At 36.4% G+C, this 18526-nt stretch overlaps 1 protein-coding gene and 1 non-coding gene across 2 annotated transcripts; one reads left to right on the top strand and one right to left on the bottom strand.

Moving 5' to 3' along the window:
- Positions 1-8328: 8328 nt before the first annotated feature.
- Trnae-uuc lies at positions 8329-8400 on the bottom strand. Its single transcript has one exon. It is a non-coding gene; the product is annotated as a tRNA-Glu (tRNA).
- Positions 8401-9122: 722 nt separating this feature from the next.
- Positions 9123-10640, top strand: LOC115452636. Its single transcript, XM_030181216.2, has one exon. It carries the CDS (start codon positions 9165-9167, stop codon positions 9891-9893), a length of 729 nt encoding a protein of 242 aa, XP_030037076.2. The 5' UTR covers positions 9123-9164; the 3' UTR covers positions 9894-10640.
- The last annotated feature ends 7886 nt before the right edge of the window (positions 10641-18526 follow it).

Genomic DNA, 18526 nt, shown 5'->3' with positions numbered 1-18526 from the left:
ATCTCCGCATATGTTGGCTGAGATAGAACGGTTTCCAGGTCACCTTTTTTTTTCAAATTAGGTACCATTCGGCGAGTCATGATTCCAATAATGAGTGTACATGCACCGAATAGGATAGAGTAGACAGGTATCGTAGTATGATACAGGCTCCAATCATTCGTTGATTTTAATTTTCCAGATGACTGTAGGGATATTTTGGTGTTACTGGTATGCAGGTTCTCTAGATGAATGGAGTTCAACTTGACTATGGGTTCCTCTTGGTGAATTGTTTCTTCGGATACGGGTGGTAGGTTCATAATTCTTAGGATATGTCCTTTTATTATATTATGTGCGTTACAAATCTTAAATGTAGGCGTCTCTATAGAACACCGGTATGGAAGCAATACGAGGTAACTTCCTTGTAGGGTTTTGTATTGCTTTTGACCACAGATAAGTAGTACTTTTGTAGGTTTGGGAAAACTCATAGTGTAGTGTTGGTCGTCGAGTTGTTCTACTGCTTCTCTCGTGAGTTGAATGGAATTCAATTTGCAGGGCGAGCTGCGTTGCTGTGTGGTGATGAGATGCTGTGTACAATCAGGCTCCTTTTGTGAGTAATAGCTTATTCCTCCTTCGCAGATGTACCAGTTGTTTGCCTTCGGGCATTCTGCCTCCATGTACCTAGAATCATTGCTTCGAATTGCTATGTAGGGTAGGATGGGTATTAGGGCTTGATTATATCTATTCGGTACAATAGATAGTTTATAATAATCATATATTTCTGGAAAGGCAATTGGTACTTTATATACTAGGACTATCTGATTATCTACGTAGTATGAACCTAACTGTATAATTCTATTATATTCTCTAGAATCAATATCTATGATTTCGGAGCTGGAGTATAAAGTTCTTAAACTATTCATCATATTCTTAAGAAAATTTAGACTTAACATTGTATGTGAAAAACTAGACGTACGAATAAATGCTAGGGTAGTTTCTAAGGTAAGTAATTCCTCACTAAGGTTATCTATGTTGTCTCCTAGAATAGCGAGAAACTGTGCTAAATGAGCGACTTTTATTGAGTCAGTTTCTATGCTATTTTCTTTTGATATAATGGACGCTAAAATGTCAGCTATTTTATTTTGGTTATTTACTATGTCGTCTAAAATTTTTGTATGATGCGATATCCAATCTTTTGATAAACTAATATGATTATTGATTTCTGAGTATAACTGATTCTGATTATCTTCCAAAATGTTCAACGCATTATTATATTTAATGGCATCTGTATAGTCAAGATTTCCCGAGATGCTTTTATAACCGAACCAAGACCATCTATTAATCCTCTTTAACTCTGTGAGGTTGAAAGGTGGTTAAACGTTCAGCTATCTCATCTATCTTTTGCTTTAAATATGTCAGAAGTGGATCATAAAGTGAATCTGAGGAGTAGCCAGTCCTAGTCTTAAATTCCGATATTTGAGTTTTTTACTGATTCTATTCTAAATTGAATGTCCGTGAGGTTAACATATTGTAGAAATGTGTGGTAATGAGATATTAATCGTGATTGGCCTAATTTGAATGGGAGTAGACCTGGTCCATCATCGAGGCTATCGAGTGTTATGTCCTGGGCCCACGTCCTTTGAAGTAGAAGCATCAGTGGTAGAAGCATCCCGCAACAAGGGGTGGAGATTTTAGGCCTCGCTTAAGGCGAGATTTGGCAACTGGGCCTCTTTTCATTTTGGTGTATATGTGAATCGGTAGATCGGCTAGGACAGTGTCCTGGGTAAACCTGGGTGCTAACTTTTGACGACTTGCTAGAGGGTTGCGAACAAAGACCGTTTGATCAGGTTCATATTCCTTTTCAGGCTCGCGGTCCTTGTTTCGATTTTCCGTCAATTCGGTTCTATGGTGTAGGGACGACTCGTTAAGCAAATTATATACTTCGGTCATGCGTTTTTTATGATCTTGTACGTATTGTTGTAGTAAGTGTTCGGTGAGGTCGATTTGAAATGGGTCTCTAGGGTCAAAATGTCCTACAATCAATTCCATAGGCCTGCATTTGGTAAAACTATGTATGGTATTGTTATAGGCTAGTATGGCATATGGCATCAAGTTAATAGCTGGTTCTTGCCGGCGTTCTAACTTCAATATCCTGAGATGTTCCAAAAGGGTTGAATGGAAACGCTCAACTATACCATTATCATTCGGCGTGTGAGCGAGTATATTATGATGCTGAATTTTGTGAAGTCGTATAAACTCTGTGAAGACCTGATTTATAAATTCAGGACCTTGATCGCTTACTATTGTCAGGGGTACACCGTGGTGAGTAAAAAGTTTCAAGAGGGCTTGCACTACACTTATGGCGGTAGCATCACGGAGGAGATATGCTTGTGCGTATTTTGAGAAAGCATCAACGTAAGTGAGGTATTTCTCATTTTCTACTGTGAGGAGGTCAAGATGTACTATTTCAAATGGTTTAGTAGGGGGCGGAACTATACAAAATCTCTGTTTTATAGGGTGGCGATCATATTTGGCTTGTCCACAAGTACTACATTCGTTAATATATTTAGCAATGTGCTCTTTCATCTTGGGCCAGAAATATTTCTTTGACAGGGATAGGTAACATTCATTTATTCCTCTATGATTGGTTTTACCCTCATGATAGGCTTTAATTATTTCCTGTTGTTGTAAGTAAGTTTTAACATTTTCTATTTCTGTTTTACATAAAATGAGATTCATAGAAGAACTTTTGAAATATTTCTGAATGACTGGTATGATTTTTGTACACAGCAAGAGTGGGATATATTATAATGCCTGTTCGTACTTTGGGATTTACGTATTCTTTTATAGCGTTTACTATGTCTGACTCTAAATTTGATTCTGAGATTTGAATATTAGTTCGCGTGTGCGACTCAAATGGTTTGCTAACAGTGGGCTTTCTCTTTATGTCACCAACGACAGTGAAACATATTTGTCGGTTAAATTTATTGAGAGGGTCCTCTGTAATGGGAATTTCTAGGATGGGATTCTCTTCACTGGTGTGTACTGTAACCGTGGTAGAACCGGCTCTCGATTGAGGCCTATCTGAGTAATTCACATCTAACGAATCGGTTTCTTCGTTGTTAATCTCGATTCGCGAGAGGGCGTCAGCGTTTACGTTATACTTTCCTTCTTTATAAAGGACAGTAAAGTTGTATTCGCTAAGCTTAAGCCTCCATCGGGTTAATCGTGAATTTGGCTCTCTAAGGCTCATCATCCACTTAAGGGGCTTGTGGTCGGTGATAACCACAAATTTTCGGCCAAATAGGTAGGGTCGGAAGTACTTAGTTGCCCATACGATGGCCAACAGTTCTTTCTCTATTGTACTATAATTAATCTCGCTACTATTAAGAGTACGAGAAGCGTATGCAATAGGTTTATCGGAGCCGATAGGTCCCTGTGAGAGGACGGCGCCTATTGCTAGATTAGAAGCATCCGTTGTTAATATAAAATCTTTATCAAAGTTGGGGTATTGCAATATTGGATCATTAGTAAGAAGTGTTTTACAATGTTCAAAGCAACTGATATATTCAGGATTGTTAATGTCAATTTTAGAGCCTTTCTTTAAACATTGGGTCATGGGCTTCGTAAGCTTTGCAAATCCAGAAATGAATTTCCGATAATAGCCTAAAAGACCGAGAAATCGCTTAATTTCAGTTGCGGTCCTGGGTATCGGAAATCTTTTTATTGCATCGATTTTATCGGGGTTTGGTTTAATACCTTCAGTGGTAATGACGTGACCAAGGTAGGCAGTTTCCAACTTTAGGAATTCAGACTTGTCCATCTGAATTTTAAAATTAGATTCTCTCAGTCTGTCAAACACTTTTTGCAGATTAATCATATGCTCTTGTAGAGAGGTACTAAACACGATAATATCGTCGAGATACACCAAGCATATCTGATTTTGCAAACCGGTAAGAACGTTGTCCATAACTCTTTGAAATGTGGACGGGGAATTCTTAAGGCCCATAGGCATCCTTAAAAATTCGTAGTGACCGTTTTCGACATTAAAAGCAGTTTTTGGAATGTCACGTGGATCCATTTCCACCTGATGAAATCCACCGGCAAGATCTAAAGTTGTGAAATATTGACAATTACCAAGTTTGTCTAAAACATCGGCAATGTTCGGAATAGGATATTTGTCATCCAATGTCTTCTCATTTAATTTCCTATAGTCGATAACAATACGCCATTTGATTTTACCGGAAGCATCCATTTTCTTGGGCACCACCCATATAGGTGAGCTCCACGCTGAGTTGGAAGGTCTGATAATACCCTGCTCCAACATTTTTGAGATTTGGCTACGAACTTCATCTCTATGAACATAGGGTATCGGTAACTTTTAGAGTAAATGGGTATTTCGTCTGTGGTCCTAATATTATGCTTTACTTGGTTCGTAAAAGTCAATGGTTCGCCCTTCTATATAAAACACATCAGAGTATTGTCTACATAAATTTTCTAAGTTCACGCGCTCTTCAGGGTTCAAATGACCGGTACGTAAACGCGATATTACTTGGTCAGCGCGGGACATAGTCGACGGTGTTTCAGTACGGTTGTACTGGATATTGTATACTTCGGCATTGATCGGACGATCTAGGGAAAATATTAAATCATTTGGGGTTTCATTACTAATTTCTATAATTCCGCGGTTCTTATTCACACTGGTTAAACATTCCTTTATAATACAATTCGAATATCTCTGCTCCGGAATGTAAGCGTCACAATCGTGTATGTTAATTGGCACTCTAATCATTTTTGAAGAGTTTGCCGGTATTATGTCTTCATAAAAATTGCAATTACGCGAATCGTACATTATAATATGATTCATAGCGCGTCGAGTTGTGAGAGTGTTATGTTTCAAGTCGATATTCGATTCCCATTTATTTAGTAAATCCAAGCCTATAAGTCCATCGAAATATTCATGAAATTTATAGACGAATAGGGTGATGGCATCGGGTTCATTAAATTCTTTAAAACACGGTATTGTAATGGAATAGTTGTTGCGGGTTGTAGCGTGAACATTTGTCACCTCGAATGGTTCATAATTTAGTGGTGCATTATTAAAATGTTGTTTTACAGCTTCCGGGGATATGAAGGATTGGTTCGCTCCGGTATCAATTAATAATTTAAGAGGAGGATTAGCAATCTGTATGTACGGTAGTTGGCGTTGCGTTTGAAGATTGACTTCTATTTTGGTTTTGCGGAGTCCGAAGCTTTCTGAAAATCCTGATCATCTTGTGTATGATGTCTATCAGATTCCAGTGGTTCTACAGAGTGGGCATGGTATGGTTCTTGGTACGAATACTGTTGTTCAACATTATAATCGTACTCAGGGCCATATTCGTAAGAATATGAGTCGTTGAAATAGTATTCATATGGATCATATTCATAATATGGGTCATAGCACTCATTGACATTTACTTGGCGGCTTTTAAAGTAATTAGAAGGGGGTGGATTTCCGTGTGTAGCCCAGTTATGGCCGTGCATACCAGTAGGTGGTAAGGCTTTTGGGGTAAAGTGACTTACGCCGCTCATTGGTCGAGGTACGTCATTAGGCTTGGTATTAAAATTACGTTGTGGTTGTGGCATAGTAAATATGTGCTCGCGGGACCGATTCGGTAGAGGCGCTGCGAAAATTTGTTGTGTGCGAGTGGGACCTCTAATTTGTGCATTTTGATTGTATATGGGTTTTGTCATTTGGGGGTAAGTATGTGGAGAATTGAACGCACGAGATTGACCTGGCATAGACGTGTTAAACATGAAAGATTTCGGGGGTGGTAATGTTTCGATCGAAAATTTATGGGGTTGATACGGTGGCAGAAAATGAGGTTTCTTATCATAGTTTACATTATGATCACCGCGTTTTTGCATATACAAAATATTCGCCTCTTCGTGGACAAACTCGAGAGCCTTCTCTATGTTTTCCGGGCGCATGCAGCGTATGCGTGAACCTAATGGTTCCTTTAGGCCGCGTAAGAATGATTGCAACGTTAGCTTCTTATATAATATGCGCTTAGCTTCAATAGTGGTAGGCAGAGATTCATGTAAAGATACGTACGTCATGATGGTACTAAATAGATTTTGACAGATCTCGTAGTATTCTTGGGGTGTATTTGGCCCTTGAGTTAAAAGTGCTAGATCATTATATAACGCGGTCTCGTCGCGATGGTCTGCGAAATTGTTGATTAAGGCATCACGAATACCTTGCCAGGTGTCCGGTACACCATTTGTATTAATTAACCGAGCTGCGGGTCCTATAATTTTGTTCAATATGCCATTTAGTAGAGCGGTGCAATTCAACGGTTGGGCTTCCGTAACAAACTCCTGAACTAACTGGTCGCATATCTTAATAAAACGCGTCAGGACATTTGCATTACCGTCGAATTCCGGAACCAATCGAAGCGCCTTAATAATGGCATCATAATTACTTGCCATCTTTTGTTCTGCTAAAATGTTCGGACTACTGTTCAAGTCTCTTTTGCTATCTAATGCACGTTGCCTACGGTTTCTATCTAACCTAGGATTGCTTAACTGCCTTGGGTGAAAAATTTTTGCGGTTTATTGTAACTCGAAAGTTAAGGATAAGAACTAGATATTGACTATCGATGTTAGAATAATTAATATGAATATAACTAATACGAATTGATTACTAAACCTATGTAACCCTATATAATGATATATTATAATAGGTTAAAGGAACAATTATCAGAGTAAAGGAAATAAGGAAGCAACTCGAGAGCGATTCAAGAGGTACTTACATATTCTGGTTCTTCTTGCAGTATCGATGTCTGGATACGCCTCTAGTCGTGACTTCGTAGGTTCTGGATACTAGATGAGGGCTGGAAAACCCGTCAGCGACTTTACGGAGTCGAGCTGTTTAACGATTTTGTTGCCCTTTTGACCGCCGCGCACTGATTCTAGTATCCCACCGACTGCGCCAATTACGTAAGGCACAACCGGAGGTTGTAAAACCAAAATTATTTTAATAAATTTAATTAAGAAATAAAAATTACAATTAGAATACGTGTCTATTAGCCAATGTTAGGTCTAAAAGTGCTTCTTACTGATATTACATAAAAAATGAAACGTATGGAATGGAAAAATTATATAGCTAAATTGCAGCGTCGGCGCCTCGTGCCCGATGAGTAGGTGACACGTGTGGTCGATGACCGATGAGTTGTGTCCGTCGTTGCTGGGTCGCATCAGGGGATGCGTGATCAGCGATTATAGGGGTGGAAGTATATGTAACACGCGCTAATCTCAGGAACTACCGGTCCAAACTGAAAAATTATTTTTGCGTTGGATAGCCCTTTGTTCGTGGAGTGCTATAGGCTATATATTATCACGCTATACCCAATAGGAGCGGAGCAGTAATGGGTAATCTCAGGAACTACTGGTCCAAACTGAAAAATTCTTTTTGCGTTGGATAGCCCTTTGTTCGTGGAGTACTATAGACTATATATCATCACGCTATACCCAATAGGAGCGGAGCAGTAATGGCTAATCTCAGGAACTACCGGTTTGAACTGAAAAAATATTTTTGTGTTGGATAGCCCTTTGATCCCGGAGTGCTATAGGCTATATGTCATCACGCTATGACCAATAGGAGCGGAGCAGTAATGAAACATGCTGCAAAAACGGGGAAAAATTATTAGTTTTGAGAGCTTCCGTTGCGTGCGCTCCGTAAACGGTTAAAGTTATGCAACAATGATGTATGACGGGATTGTTCCTCTTAAAAGTTCTAAAAATATATATTATAAAACAAAGTCCCCCGCTGCATCTGTCTGCCTGAACGTGTTAAACTCAAAAACTACCCAACGTATTAAGATGAAATTTGGTATGGAAACAGTTTGAGACCCTGGGAAGAACATAGGCTCCCGGGAAACTACTACTTTTATAACGGAAAACTTTAGCCTGAAAAACTTTATAACGCGGGCGGAGCCGCGGGCAAAAGCTAGTTCTCATATAAAAGTAATTCATCAAATAAATGATAACCTGACTGAATATAAAATGAAACAAATTGACTTTATTCATAAAACTATTATTATATAAAATAATTAATATAAGAACCTAAATTATGAAGAATCTATCGAATAAATGTATCTAGTACTTAAGTTTCACGCACACACACACATAAACAGCGATAATATTGATATAATAATCGATGCCATGGAAGCAGCATAAATAGTAAGATTTTATAATATTATATTATTCTTTACTCATACATATTAATTTACAATAAAAAAAAAACAATTTATTAATGTAGATATGTCAGTGTAGTACAATAAAAAAAATAATGAGGGCTGAAAAAATTTCCCGTACCGGGAATCGAACCCGAGCCTCCTGGGTGAAAGCCAGGTATCCTAGCCACTAGACTATACGGGAGTTGTAATTCCATGGTTGTATTTATGAACCAATTCCGTTTTATATAATTTAGTCGCATTTATTTATTTTAATATTACAGACAACTGTATAAATAAAGTAAATATTCTTTGTAGATTCACTCTATGAATATTACAGTATTATATTATTTATTAACATCTATTTATTATTGAAATGACGAAAAATTTGCGTTTAAGTGTGATGGTAAGTGATTGTTACCCATAAATACCCACCTATACGTTAAAGCTATAATAAACAAGCCTTTAAGTTAGAATATTATTTTACCAATGTATAATTTAATTACTTAATACTTATCTCGAAAGTTCTATAACTGGGTTAAAAAAAAACTTACGAATATTTGCTAATAAATACAATTTGCTTTTAAATAATAAGTAGACAACAATAAAGTCATTAGAGATACATTAAAACTGAATAAACATGGAGATCAAAAATACCGTTTCATGTCATTAGTAGTTATTAACTAAACCTTCAATATCTAAACATCTTTACTTTTCTTACCTAATTAACAATTCAAAGAACTTGAAACAATCATACAAAACAATGCTTTAACTTGTAAACAATCCTTTAATCCTTCCCCATGCATTCTGATAAAAGAGACAGCAATATTAATTAACGTTACAATAATGAATAGAGAAAGAGACAAATATAGTCTTAACGACACTACCGTCATCTATATAAATACTTGCACCGTCAAATCAATCAGTAGTAAACATAAAGTGACAACTAAAGTACGTTATTAAGCAACAATGAGTACCTTTCTAGATTCCGAGGCAATTTTGTACGGGAATGAGCAATGGATGAAACTAGAGGAAGATTGGAAACCCGTAGATTTAGAAACGGAAGAAGATTCCAACACAAATGCTTACCATTCTTTTGGCAGTCTCGACTCCAGGAAGACAACATTCGACTCATCATTCCTCTTCAAGAAAGTACGTAGAAAAGTCGGCAGGCAGCTATCCAAAACATCGGCATTAGATTACCAACATTTCATCGAAGATCTGCACAAGAAAACGGAGAGAGAAGAGAAGCAATTCTACTTTATAAATGGTCAAATTATCTCTGCTGTATCCGTTGAAGAAATATGCGATAGGATTGATGATATGTTTAAGTCTATAGAGGAACTTTGTTCAGCAGACACCAAAGGAGTCAAGGGCAAGAAACTACCAGACAGAGTGGAGTGCAGTGTTTCTACAGGTAATCTAAGTTTTTATGATACCGTCGAATCTTCTAAGGGAAGAGCTAAAAGTCTTGATAAATATATCGACGAGGCATTCGACCAGCTCAGTTATACAGTAAGCACTTGTTCCTGTGAAGACGAAGGCACCAGGGAGTCTGTGACGACTCTTGTAAGAAAGTTTAGTTCTATTCTGAAGAGTCCGTCAGGCAACTGCAGTCCACGAAGGCAGAAGCAAAGAAGCGAAAGGTTTAAGGAGTTAGCAGATTTTTGGAACAGTCGCGTCAATGAGTGTGAGTGATTTTGTGAGGGTATGTGAAAACGTGAAAAATAATACCAACGTTGTACATTTTATGAATTTAGTACTTAAGCCGCATATTTTTGTGTTTTTAAAGTGCGCATTTTAATTAGGTAGTTGTGAATAAATGTTTTGTGCGAAATCGAGTGACCGTATATAATATAAATGCCATCAAACCATTCAAATATTTGGCGAGATTTGTTAATTTAGGTAAGAATAAGTAATCACTAAGATTACATTCGTCAATATACGAATTCATTATTGAATTATTTTACGGTTCAACTAAATATTCTATATTATAAGTAAATATTAATCGTTAATTAAATATAACAATAATAAAATCTCAGTCAAAATAATACGCACCGAAAAGAAGTGTTAAATTTAATTAACGATTAAATTTATGTGCTCATAATGAAACTATGAGTTTTAAAGTTTATAAAAGAATATTATTAGGAAATACGTAGTTTTAAAATGTTCATTATAGTTAATTAAAACTCATTGTCAAGATATGACTACCTATTTTACAAAATACCCACATCATTTTTACAATTTTACATTGCTTTGCAATTTGAATGTATATATGTCTTAGTACCTTATAAATAAAGATGTTTAATCAAGATTAAGTTAATAAGTGTTTTGTCAATGGACTTTCGACTTAATTGACTTCAAAGAAAAAGTTACAAAACAACATTGAATAAGCATTATTTATTATTATCCCTTGTATTATTATTAAGTAGGTAATCATTTAATTATTAATTATTAAAATGTGATTTTACTACAATAAAGTATTTTTTCTTCTTTTACCTATGTTCTCTTAATACGGGATTGCATGGCGAATAATAATTTGTAGAAACTAATTCGTACAGTTTTAATGATCACCTGTCTTCATTTGCCTGACTTCTCCCTGGTGTAATATTATTGTATTTCACTGCGAAATGCATTATATCTTCTCGGGTATTTAAATTCACTCCCCTGACCCCCCCCCCCCCTAGTGAGCGAAGAACCAATTCAGCTGGGCACCTACCTATTACGTAATTACCTGAGCAGTGGACAGCAAATAGAAATTCATGGTTCATTAAGCAAACAACCGTGGTGGGTCCTCGCAGGACACCGGCCAAGTTAGATGCTAAATCACGAATGGTGCCTGTAGACCCCTTACGAGGCGACATACAACCCTATAATTGGGACGGGAATGTTGTACGAAACCTGCTACGTACAGTAAAGATCGTGAGTAATGATAATGAACCCTATTGCTTTGGTTTTGTGATGCATTCTTCGCTTTAACTGTGAAATTAAATTAAGTCAAGTATCATAAGCTATATCTTAGCAATTTATTTAGCCAGTGAGCATCTGAGACATTTGAAGTAAATTAAATAGAGTATCTTACATGTTAATAAAATGTAACAAAATCTCATTCCCATAGTGGTGTTCTTAAGATAGTATAATTTACAGTCATGCCGGCATAACTATTGTGTTGATAATCGGGGATCAACTCTCAAATACATTTTTTGACAATAGTATAATATATGACTTAATTATAAGTATTAATTATAGTTGACCTATATTTTTCTAGTTAAGACTCAATATTCCACCTCCTTCTTGTGAAACCAACCCAACACACACTTTAGAAATTAAAACTTAAGCATATTGCAATTGACGTGCATTGCATTATACCTACAAGATAACACAACTACATAAGGCTATTAAAATAAAACTATTTTGCCGATTTCATCGCGGTCTTTTATAATATAATTTTCTCCCGACGTTTCGAAGACCTGCCTTCGTGATGACGGAGCAGACTGGTTCGAGTTCGTCCCAAAATAGTTTTATTTTAATTTCTAACATTCGCATAAGCATCTTCTTCTTAATCGTTCCCCCATTACTGAGGATTGTGACTCTTTCGGCGTTTCGAAATCTGTTTCTAGTTGGTACGATCCGTCGCCTGATGAAGGGCGGTGTTGAGGATCTCCAGCTGTTCGGAGATCTGGTAATTCTCTTCGGGTTTCGACCTCTGGCTCTTTTACCCTCTACCTTTACCATCACAACCAGTAAGCGGTAGTCGCGTAAGCACAAAAAACCATTATTAATAATATTTGGTTTGTGTCCTTTTTATATTTGTTTTTCGTGTGTGTGTAATAAAGATTTTTTGTATTGTATTGTATTGTATAAATGAGACTAGCATTTTAAGATGCTACAGCGTACGCGGTCGCAATACACTGCCGTGTGTACACCCTGTTTCGCGCACTGACCGGAAGCAGAAACTTATTCCGGCATGTTCATGAAAGTTGGACAGTTTGTCAATTTATGAGGTCCTAAGCACAATAACGGGAGCATACACGATCCGACTGAAGGCAGATGCTGTTAATTGAGTTACTGCGATTATGTACTAGTGTTATGTAACTGTGACATAGGAAACAAATGTGTAGGAAAGATCTACGTTTATTGACTGATCAATGTCGTATTACGAGATGATTTTTTTATTTATTTAGATATTAGTTTTGTATTAAATATAATACATATTATTGTACTTTATGTTAAAGAGTTAAACAAATGGATGGTAAAATCAAGTCAAACAATCATTAATGTCGTAATCTATTCACATTTGTCTATTCGGACCATTTCTTCTCTAGTTGTTTTTTATCATGACAGGCGCTGCGCATACTTACAGATGGTAAGAATATAATTTTTTTGTTTGTATTCAATTAGTATGCAACTAGCAGTGGAATCAACTAATTTCCTAAATTATAAAAAGTTGCATAGCCAAATGTAGCATCAACTAAATTGATTACATTAATAGCACCATAACATTACCAATGTCCAACATAATCCTTTACTTTAATTAATCCATCATACATAAATTTTGTGTCAAATTGCACCTAGCCAAAGTTGGTGTACCTAACAAACAAGTGTCATGGAGACAATGTGGGGAGTTTACAACCGGCCCGATCGCCGGACCGGTGCCGGACGCCGTGACCACAATGTACGAGTCCGTATCGGCACATCTAATTAAACTGGCCGGTACAACTTGGGCGATATCAGCCATCCCGTCGCCTAAATTAATTTATGCATGCCGTTGAGTGGACCGTCGGATCTTGTGTCCGTCTGGGGTAGCAGTTAGGTTTTTGTTTTGTTTATAATCGATAAATTATAACTGAGAAAATATGATATAAAATACAGGCTATTTATTTCGTAATATTTTTGTTAAATTAAGTTCATTAATGTTTTAAAAATAGTACCATACTCGATCGTTCAATTACAAATAATATCGATAAAAAGTTTTTATTCATCATCGACATGACTTTCCATATCTGGCATAAACGAGAAAAAAAATTAAAAGCCTGTCATTCGAAATTCGAAAAATAAAACAATAGTTTTTATTGTCCCCTGCAAAATCAGCGATCAAACCACTGTCATCCGGGTCGACAGCTTGTCATATCATTCAATAAAGATATTTTTTCTGCTCAACTAAGGTAGTTGGAAAAAAAGAAGTGCAAAAAGCGACAGAGCGGCTCCATTAGCGCTCAGCGACGGGGCCCGCTCTCTATCAATTTGTACGGAATCGCCGGTGCGAAGTGTTTTTTAATTAATTTTATGAGTGTGTTTCGTTTGGACATCGACGTGTTGGGAGTCGATTGTGACGAATATGCGGCTGACTAATCGATTTTAAAGTGTTGCCATGCGTTGGCTCGTTATTGCCTGTTAATGAAAATGTATGTATTTTTAATATTTTTAAAAAGTATCAACATTGATGAACAGTAAAAGCAGACGTTTCTTGATCACTGAAGTATTTTGATAATCGCTAATTATGTTCATTTAAAAGAATATTCGTTTAAAATTACCAAAATATTAAAGTTTACAGGAAATGTTTGACGGAAACTAGTTGTCTTACCTTATCACAATTTAATTAGTATACCATTGGCCAAAAATAAATCTTTTTTTTTATAAAAAAAAAGTTTAGTAAAATCGTCTACTGCGTAGGTGCGGCGGTGCCACCGTCGTCCACGCACTAATTCAATATGGCCGACGTAAGCCATTTGCGTTCGCGCTTGACGCATCGCCCGCGAAAAAATCAATTATGATTTTTTGATGGCCGCTCGGTGACCGCTCGGCAAATATGGAGACGACTTTCACTATATATATTTATATGCTCATATTCGGATAATTAAACATTTGACTTTTAATTTATTATTTTATATGAATGCATGCCATGGCGAGGTCAGAAACACTTCAGAATTTAAAGTAGTCTTTATCTTTGTCCCCACTCTGAGATCCTGCATTTGAATCTTTAATCGGTCTAAGTGTGATCAGATTTTTCTTCTCAGTATCAGCCTAGAGTATAGAATTTGTGCCCAATTTATCGATAGGTTCACCCCCTATCACATCATGTAACATGGCGAAAGATACGCTAAATGTACCATGTGACGTGTTTGTTTTTATTCGATGGTTGTCCCAGTTGTCTCCACAGGTTGTAGCCGCGCGAAGTGCGTCGCGCTACTGTCACCGGCAACCAGTTGACACCTCAATCTAAAATGGTTTTACACTATATCATGTCAGTTCACAACCACTTCACCTGATATACGACAGGACGTTTTACCACAGTTGCCTTTTTTATTTATCACTTCTGTTTGAGTGGTGTGGATTGTTTTTCCTTTAACGGTAGGCGAGTAAGTGAGTCGCCTAATGGTAATGATCAACGGTGATGGTAACTTCGTGGATGGAGACTTTAAAGGACAGGAATGTTGCTTTTTTTTTTTTAGGTCGTTTAGAACGTTTTTTTTTTTCTTTTTGACACATTTTTAATTGGACAATTATTCTCAGATATTTCAATCTAGATCTTGAAAATATAAAAACACATTGTTATCGTTTCTTGCTCATTTCATTATAGACGACATTCCTTCCTAACAACAACGTAAAATTTCTGAGATCGAAGATTAATTTTCTAAATTACAATAATGTATAAACTGATAAAATATTAATAATGTACATTTTATAAATCTAACTATTTTTTAAATATCTAAGCTGTCAGTTTTTCTTTCTCCAAATTGACGATGGCTTCATTCTATCATTTATCTTTGATTATGTATATAAACACACTTTTTATTAGAATATTCAAGACCTCCCTATGTCTTCTTCTAACAAAGGTATAGTATAAAATGGCAAAACAGCAGACACCGAGCACAAACCCATCACCAGCATAAATCAAGCAAGCGAGCAGCTCGGCAGTGCGCGCAGGTGCGGCTAATGCGCTGGCGCAACGAGATTTATAGCCGTTTGCATTCTAATTGACAAACTGACTGAGAACCGAACACTTGGGAGACACAGCTTTAGAGGTTAGAGGATTCTATTGAAGTAAATACCACACGGCTTTATATTCTTCTGAAATTGTTAGTAGACGTAAACTGGTAAATAGCGGTTTTAACGGTCTTTGAATTAGATTTCTACTATTGACTGAGTCAGACTGATGTATACTTGAGTATGTATTTATAATCTTTGAATTAAATTTCTATTATGGAGTCAGAATTATATATACTTCAGTGTATATTTTATTTATTAGTTAACCGTAATTCACTTATTTCGTTTAGTCAAGGAGAGTTACAAAAAATCTATTTATGATTTTATACTCTTAAGTTCTAAATAAATATATATAACATTGTAAAAAAAATATTTCTTACAATTAAGAACATTTTCCAAAAAATCCACCATAATCAATATCAAATGTAATCAAATTGTGGAACAAAAACGGATATTAAAAAATCTTAGCCATAAACAAGCGAATTCGATTAACACAAGAATCCATTTCACAAATTGACAGGGGCTCAGAGGTCCCCTTGGTTCGTAAACTAATTCTGCGGATAAGTTCAAAATGATAATCGCGAGCACTTAACCTATGTAGGTATAAGCCGACAAATTGAGGAGGCTCTCAATCACCGTTCATCTGGGCCGGCAAGCACGCCCACAAATTAATCCGGTTAGCGTTGGTTGCGCGGCCATCACCTGAAGGTGGCTCGGACCGCCCAGCATTTCTCATTACGTGCAAATACGGGGACTGGATGTGGCATATATACGGAAATGTATGGAATAGTAAATATCTATTTCAATATGGATATGAAGTGATTTAGAGGTCTATATTGCTGAATTATGTAGACGCGAACAAACATTTTGATGGTAACACACCTAGGGCCTTAGACAAGATGTCTATTTACAATCGTTCAGTGGCGAAGGGTGAAATTTTTCAAAAGGTAAGAAAAAAAGAATTGCCTTAGTTAAAGTATCGCGGCTATTTTAACAGAAAAAAAATAAAGGCAAACGTAAATAAACCTAAAAGTGAAGCCGGTAGGAATTGGATTGTATGGACGCTTCCCCACTGTAAGCGTTAATGTAAACATAAGATGTATGAGAATGACATATCCTAGCGATAAGACCTCAATGGGAAGGGAATAGCTACGTCTCCTGTTCCGTAAAGGGCCTACTGTGGCTGTCATGCATCTTTTTATCCAAATTTATTGCTAAATTTTAATATCACTTTTGCTATATTAGATTGTCGATAATGTAAGTATGAATTAAAATTTAATCTCTAATGAGATGTAAAATTTAAGCTAACGCAGAAGACGTATTTGCAATAAAAAACTACAGTCGAATTGAGAAGTGGGAATTCTCCTTTCTTTGCATTCGGTTACAAAATTGACGATTTCCGTGTCAAATTATTTATTTAAATAAATAGTTCTACATGAATATTTAGCGCGACAGTCTTCCTCAAAGTTTGTCAAACTTTTCAAATGAAAACCATACCTCTACACCCTGGCTCATCCAGTGTGAGTACACTGCGCCTCCATCAATACATGCTGACAGTGTGCCCGTGTGAACACGGCCCGGTATTACTCGAGACGACACTAACTTACGACGACCCCATCGCTTGCTGCGAACGCATGACAATTAATTGCAAAGCGGTTAGAAGTGTTGCTTACGGCACAAATTAAAGGATCGATATTGATCAGGGAAACGGACCAATCAAAATGAAGTTTGATGAACTAGTATCGAACGGTGATAGGCAATTTGTTTTAAGCGACTCTTTAAGATTTTACATTATATGTATATTTGGAATTAGTATCGTTTTCTGATTCGAAATCAATACTATTAAATCTGAAGTGTTTGTTTGCGTGCTATATTGAACTACAAGTTTGAATTGAAAAAATATTTTAGTGTTGGATAGCGTATTTATCGAGGAAGACTATATAATAGGCTATATAATATCACACTATAACTAATAGGAATGAAGCATCGATATATAATATATAATTTAATGTCGACAAATTGGCGCCTAAGCCAATTAGCCTTTGACCAATCGATATCATTTTAGATTGGATTTTGAGGATCGAGTGGAAGATAGCTAATAAGTTTTTTTTTATTATAGATATTAATTAAGAGTTTAGCCATAAAGAGAAACAGCAATAAATCTAATACTAATTATTTTCTTTGTTTCGAGTCTAGTACATGCTAAAGGTACGAAATACCGGAAATCAGAAATGGCGTTTTAAATTAAATTAGTTAAAACATTCTTTTTTAATTAATCTAAAAATTTGTAAGCAAGCTCCTTCTTGGTATAAAAATACTAGCTCATAGCCCGTAACAAGACGTTTATCTACTCTACATCTAATCTTCAAAAATTCCCTACTTCTAATCTTCGGAAAAAATTGATTTATAATTTCATGGACTATATCCTCACTGCAGTAGGGAAGGGTCCCTGCATCCTGATTCCTACTGGCTTCCCTTAAAAATTTGATCCATAAGTTCATGGACTGCAGTGGCGAAGTGATTCTTTAACCCGATTCCCGCCGACTTTCCTTTATATACAATTTATGTAAAATCTAATTATCATCAGGACAATATTGAAATAAAACTAAAAACTATTTAACGGATTTTATCGCGGTTTTAATATTTTACTTTTCTCCCGACGTTTCGAAGACTTTACAGCCTTAATGGTCACGGGGGGGACTGAGGTGTTGTTCATCCGCAAAGTCAAAGTTACAATATCTACCTACATTTTACAAATAAACAACTTTTTTAAATTTAAAAATATTTTTAGTTTTATTTCAACATTCGCGTAAACATAAGAAATCATTATCAGGACAATATTTGGACCTATATGTAGTGTCGGATACCTTTTCAGAAAATCTCACCTTACACCACCGTCTCACTGACCGTCTAATCCTTACATAACAATTAATTACCGCAAGTAATTAACATAGAGAAAACGTCTGGCCAGCGAGCACCGCCGTAATATGTGAGGTTTTAATTTATCGTCCAACTTGGCGGTTGCATGTGCACTCGCAACGCCCAACTTCGATACAAAGGTACCATAAATTGATAAGCTTATGTGGCGCGCTGTGATTTAATGCACTAATGTTTGGAAAATCATTACGTATACGGTTAATATCTTCGGAGTTTTGGGAATGATTGTGTGTATGATTAAACATTATGTGGAATATTTGCTTGCTTGATGATGCTTGCTGGTGGTAAGTAGGATACATATATTTTATATCCGGATAGCGATCATACACATGGTGTTAAAATCCGCGTTTCGTTTTTTTCTTTGTGTTTACGCGGTTTCAACAGACCGACATAATTGTGTCGAGGGG

Source organism: Manduca sexta, chromosome 17 (assembly GCF_014839805.1).
Source record: "Manduca sexta isolate Smith_Timp_Sample1 chromosome 17, JHU_Msex_v1.0, whole genome shotgun sequence".
NCBI lineage: Eukaryota > Metazoa > Arthropoda > Insecta > Lepidoptera > Sphingidae > Manduca > Manduca sexta.
Note: the sequence above shows the minus strand (reverse complement) of the source record. Positions and strands in the feature narration are given on the sequence as shown.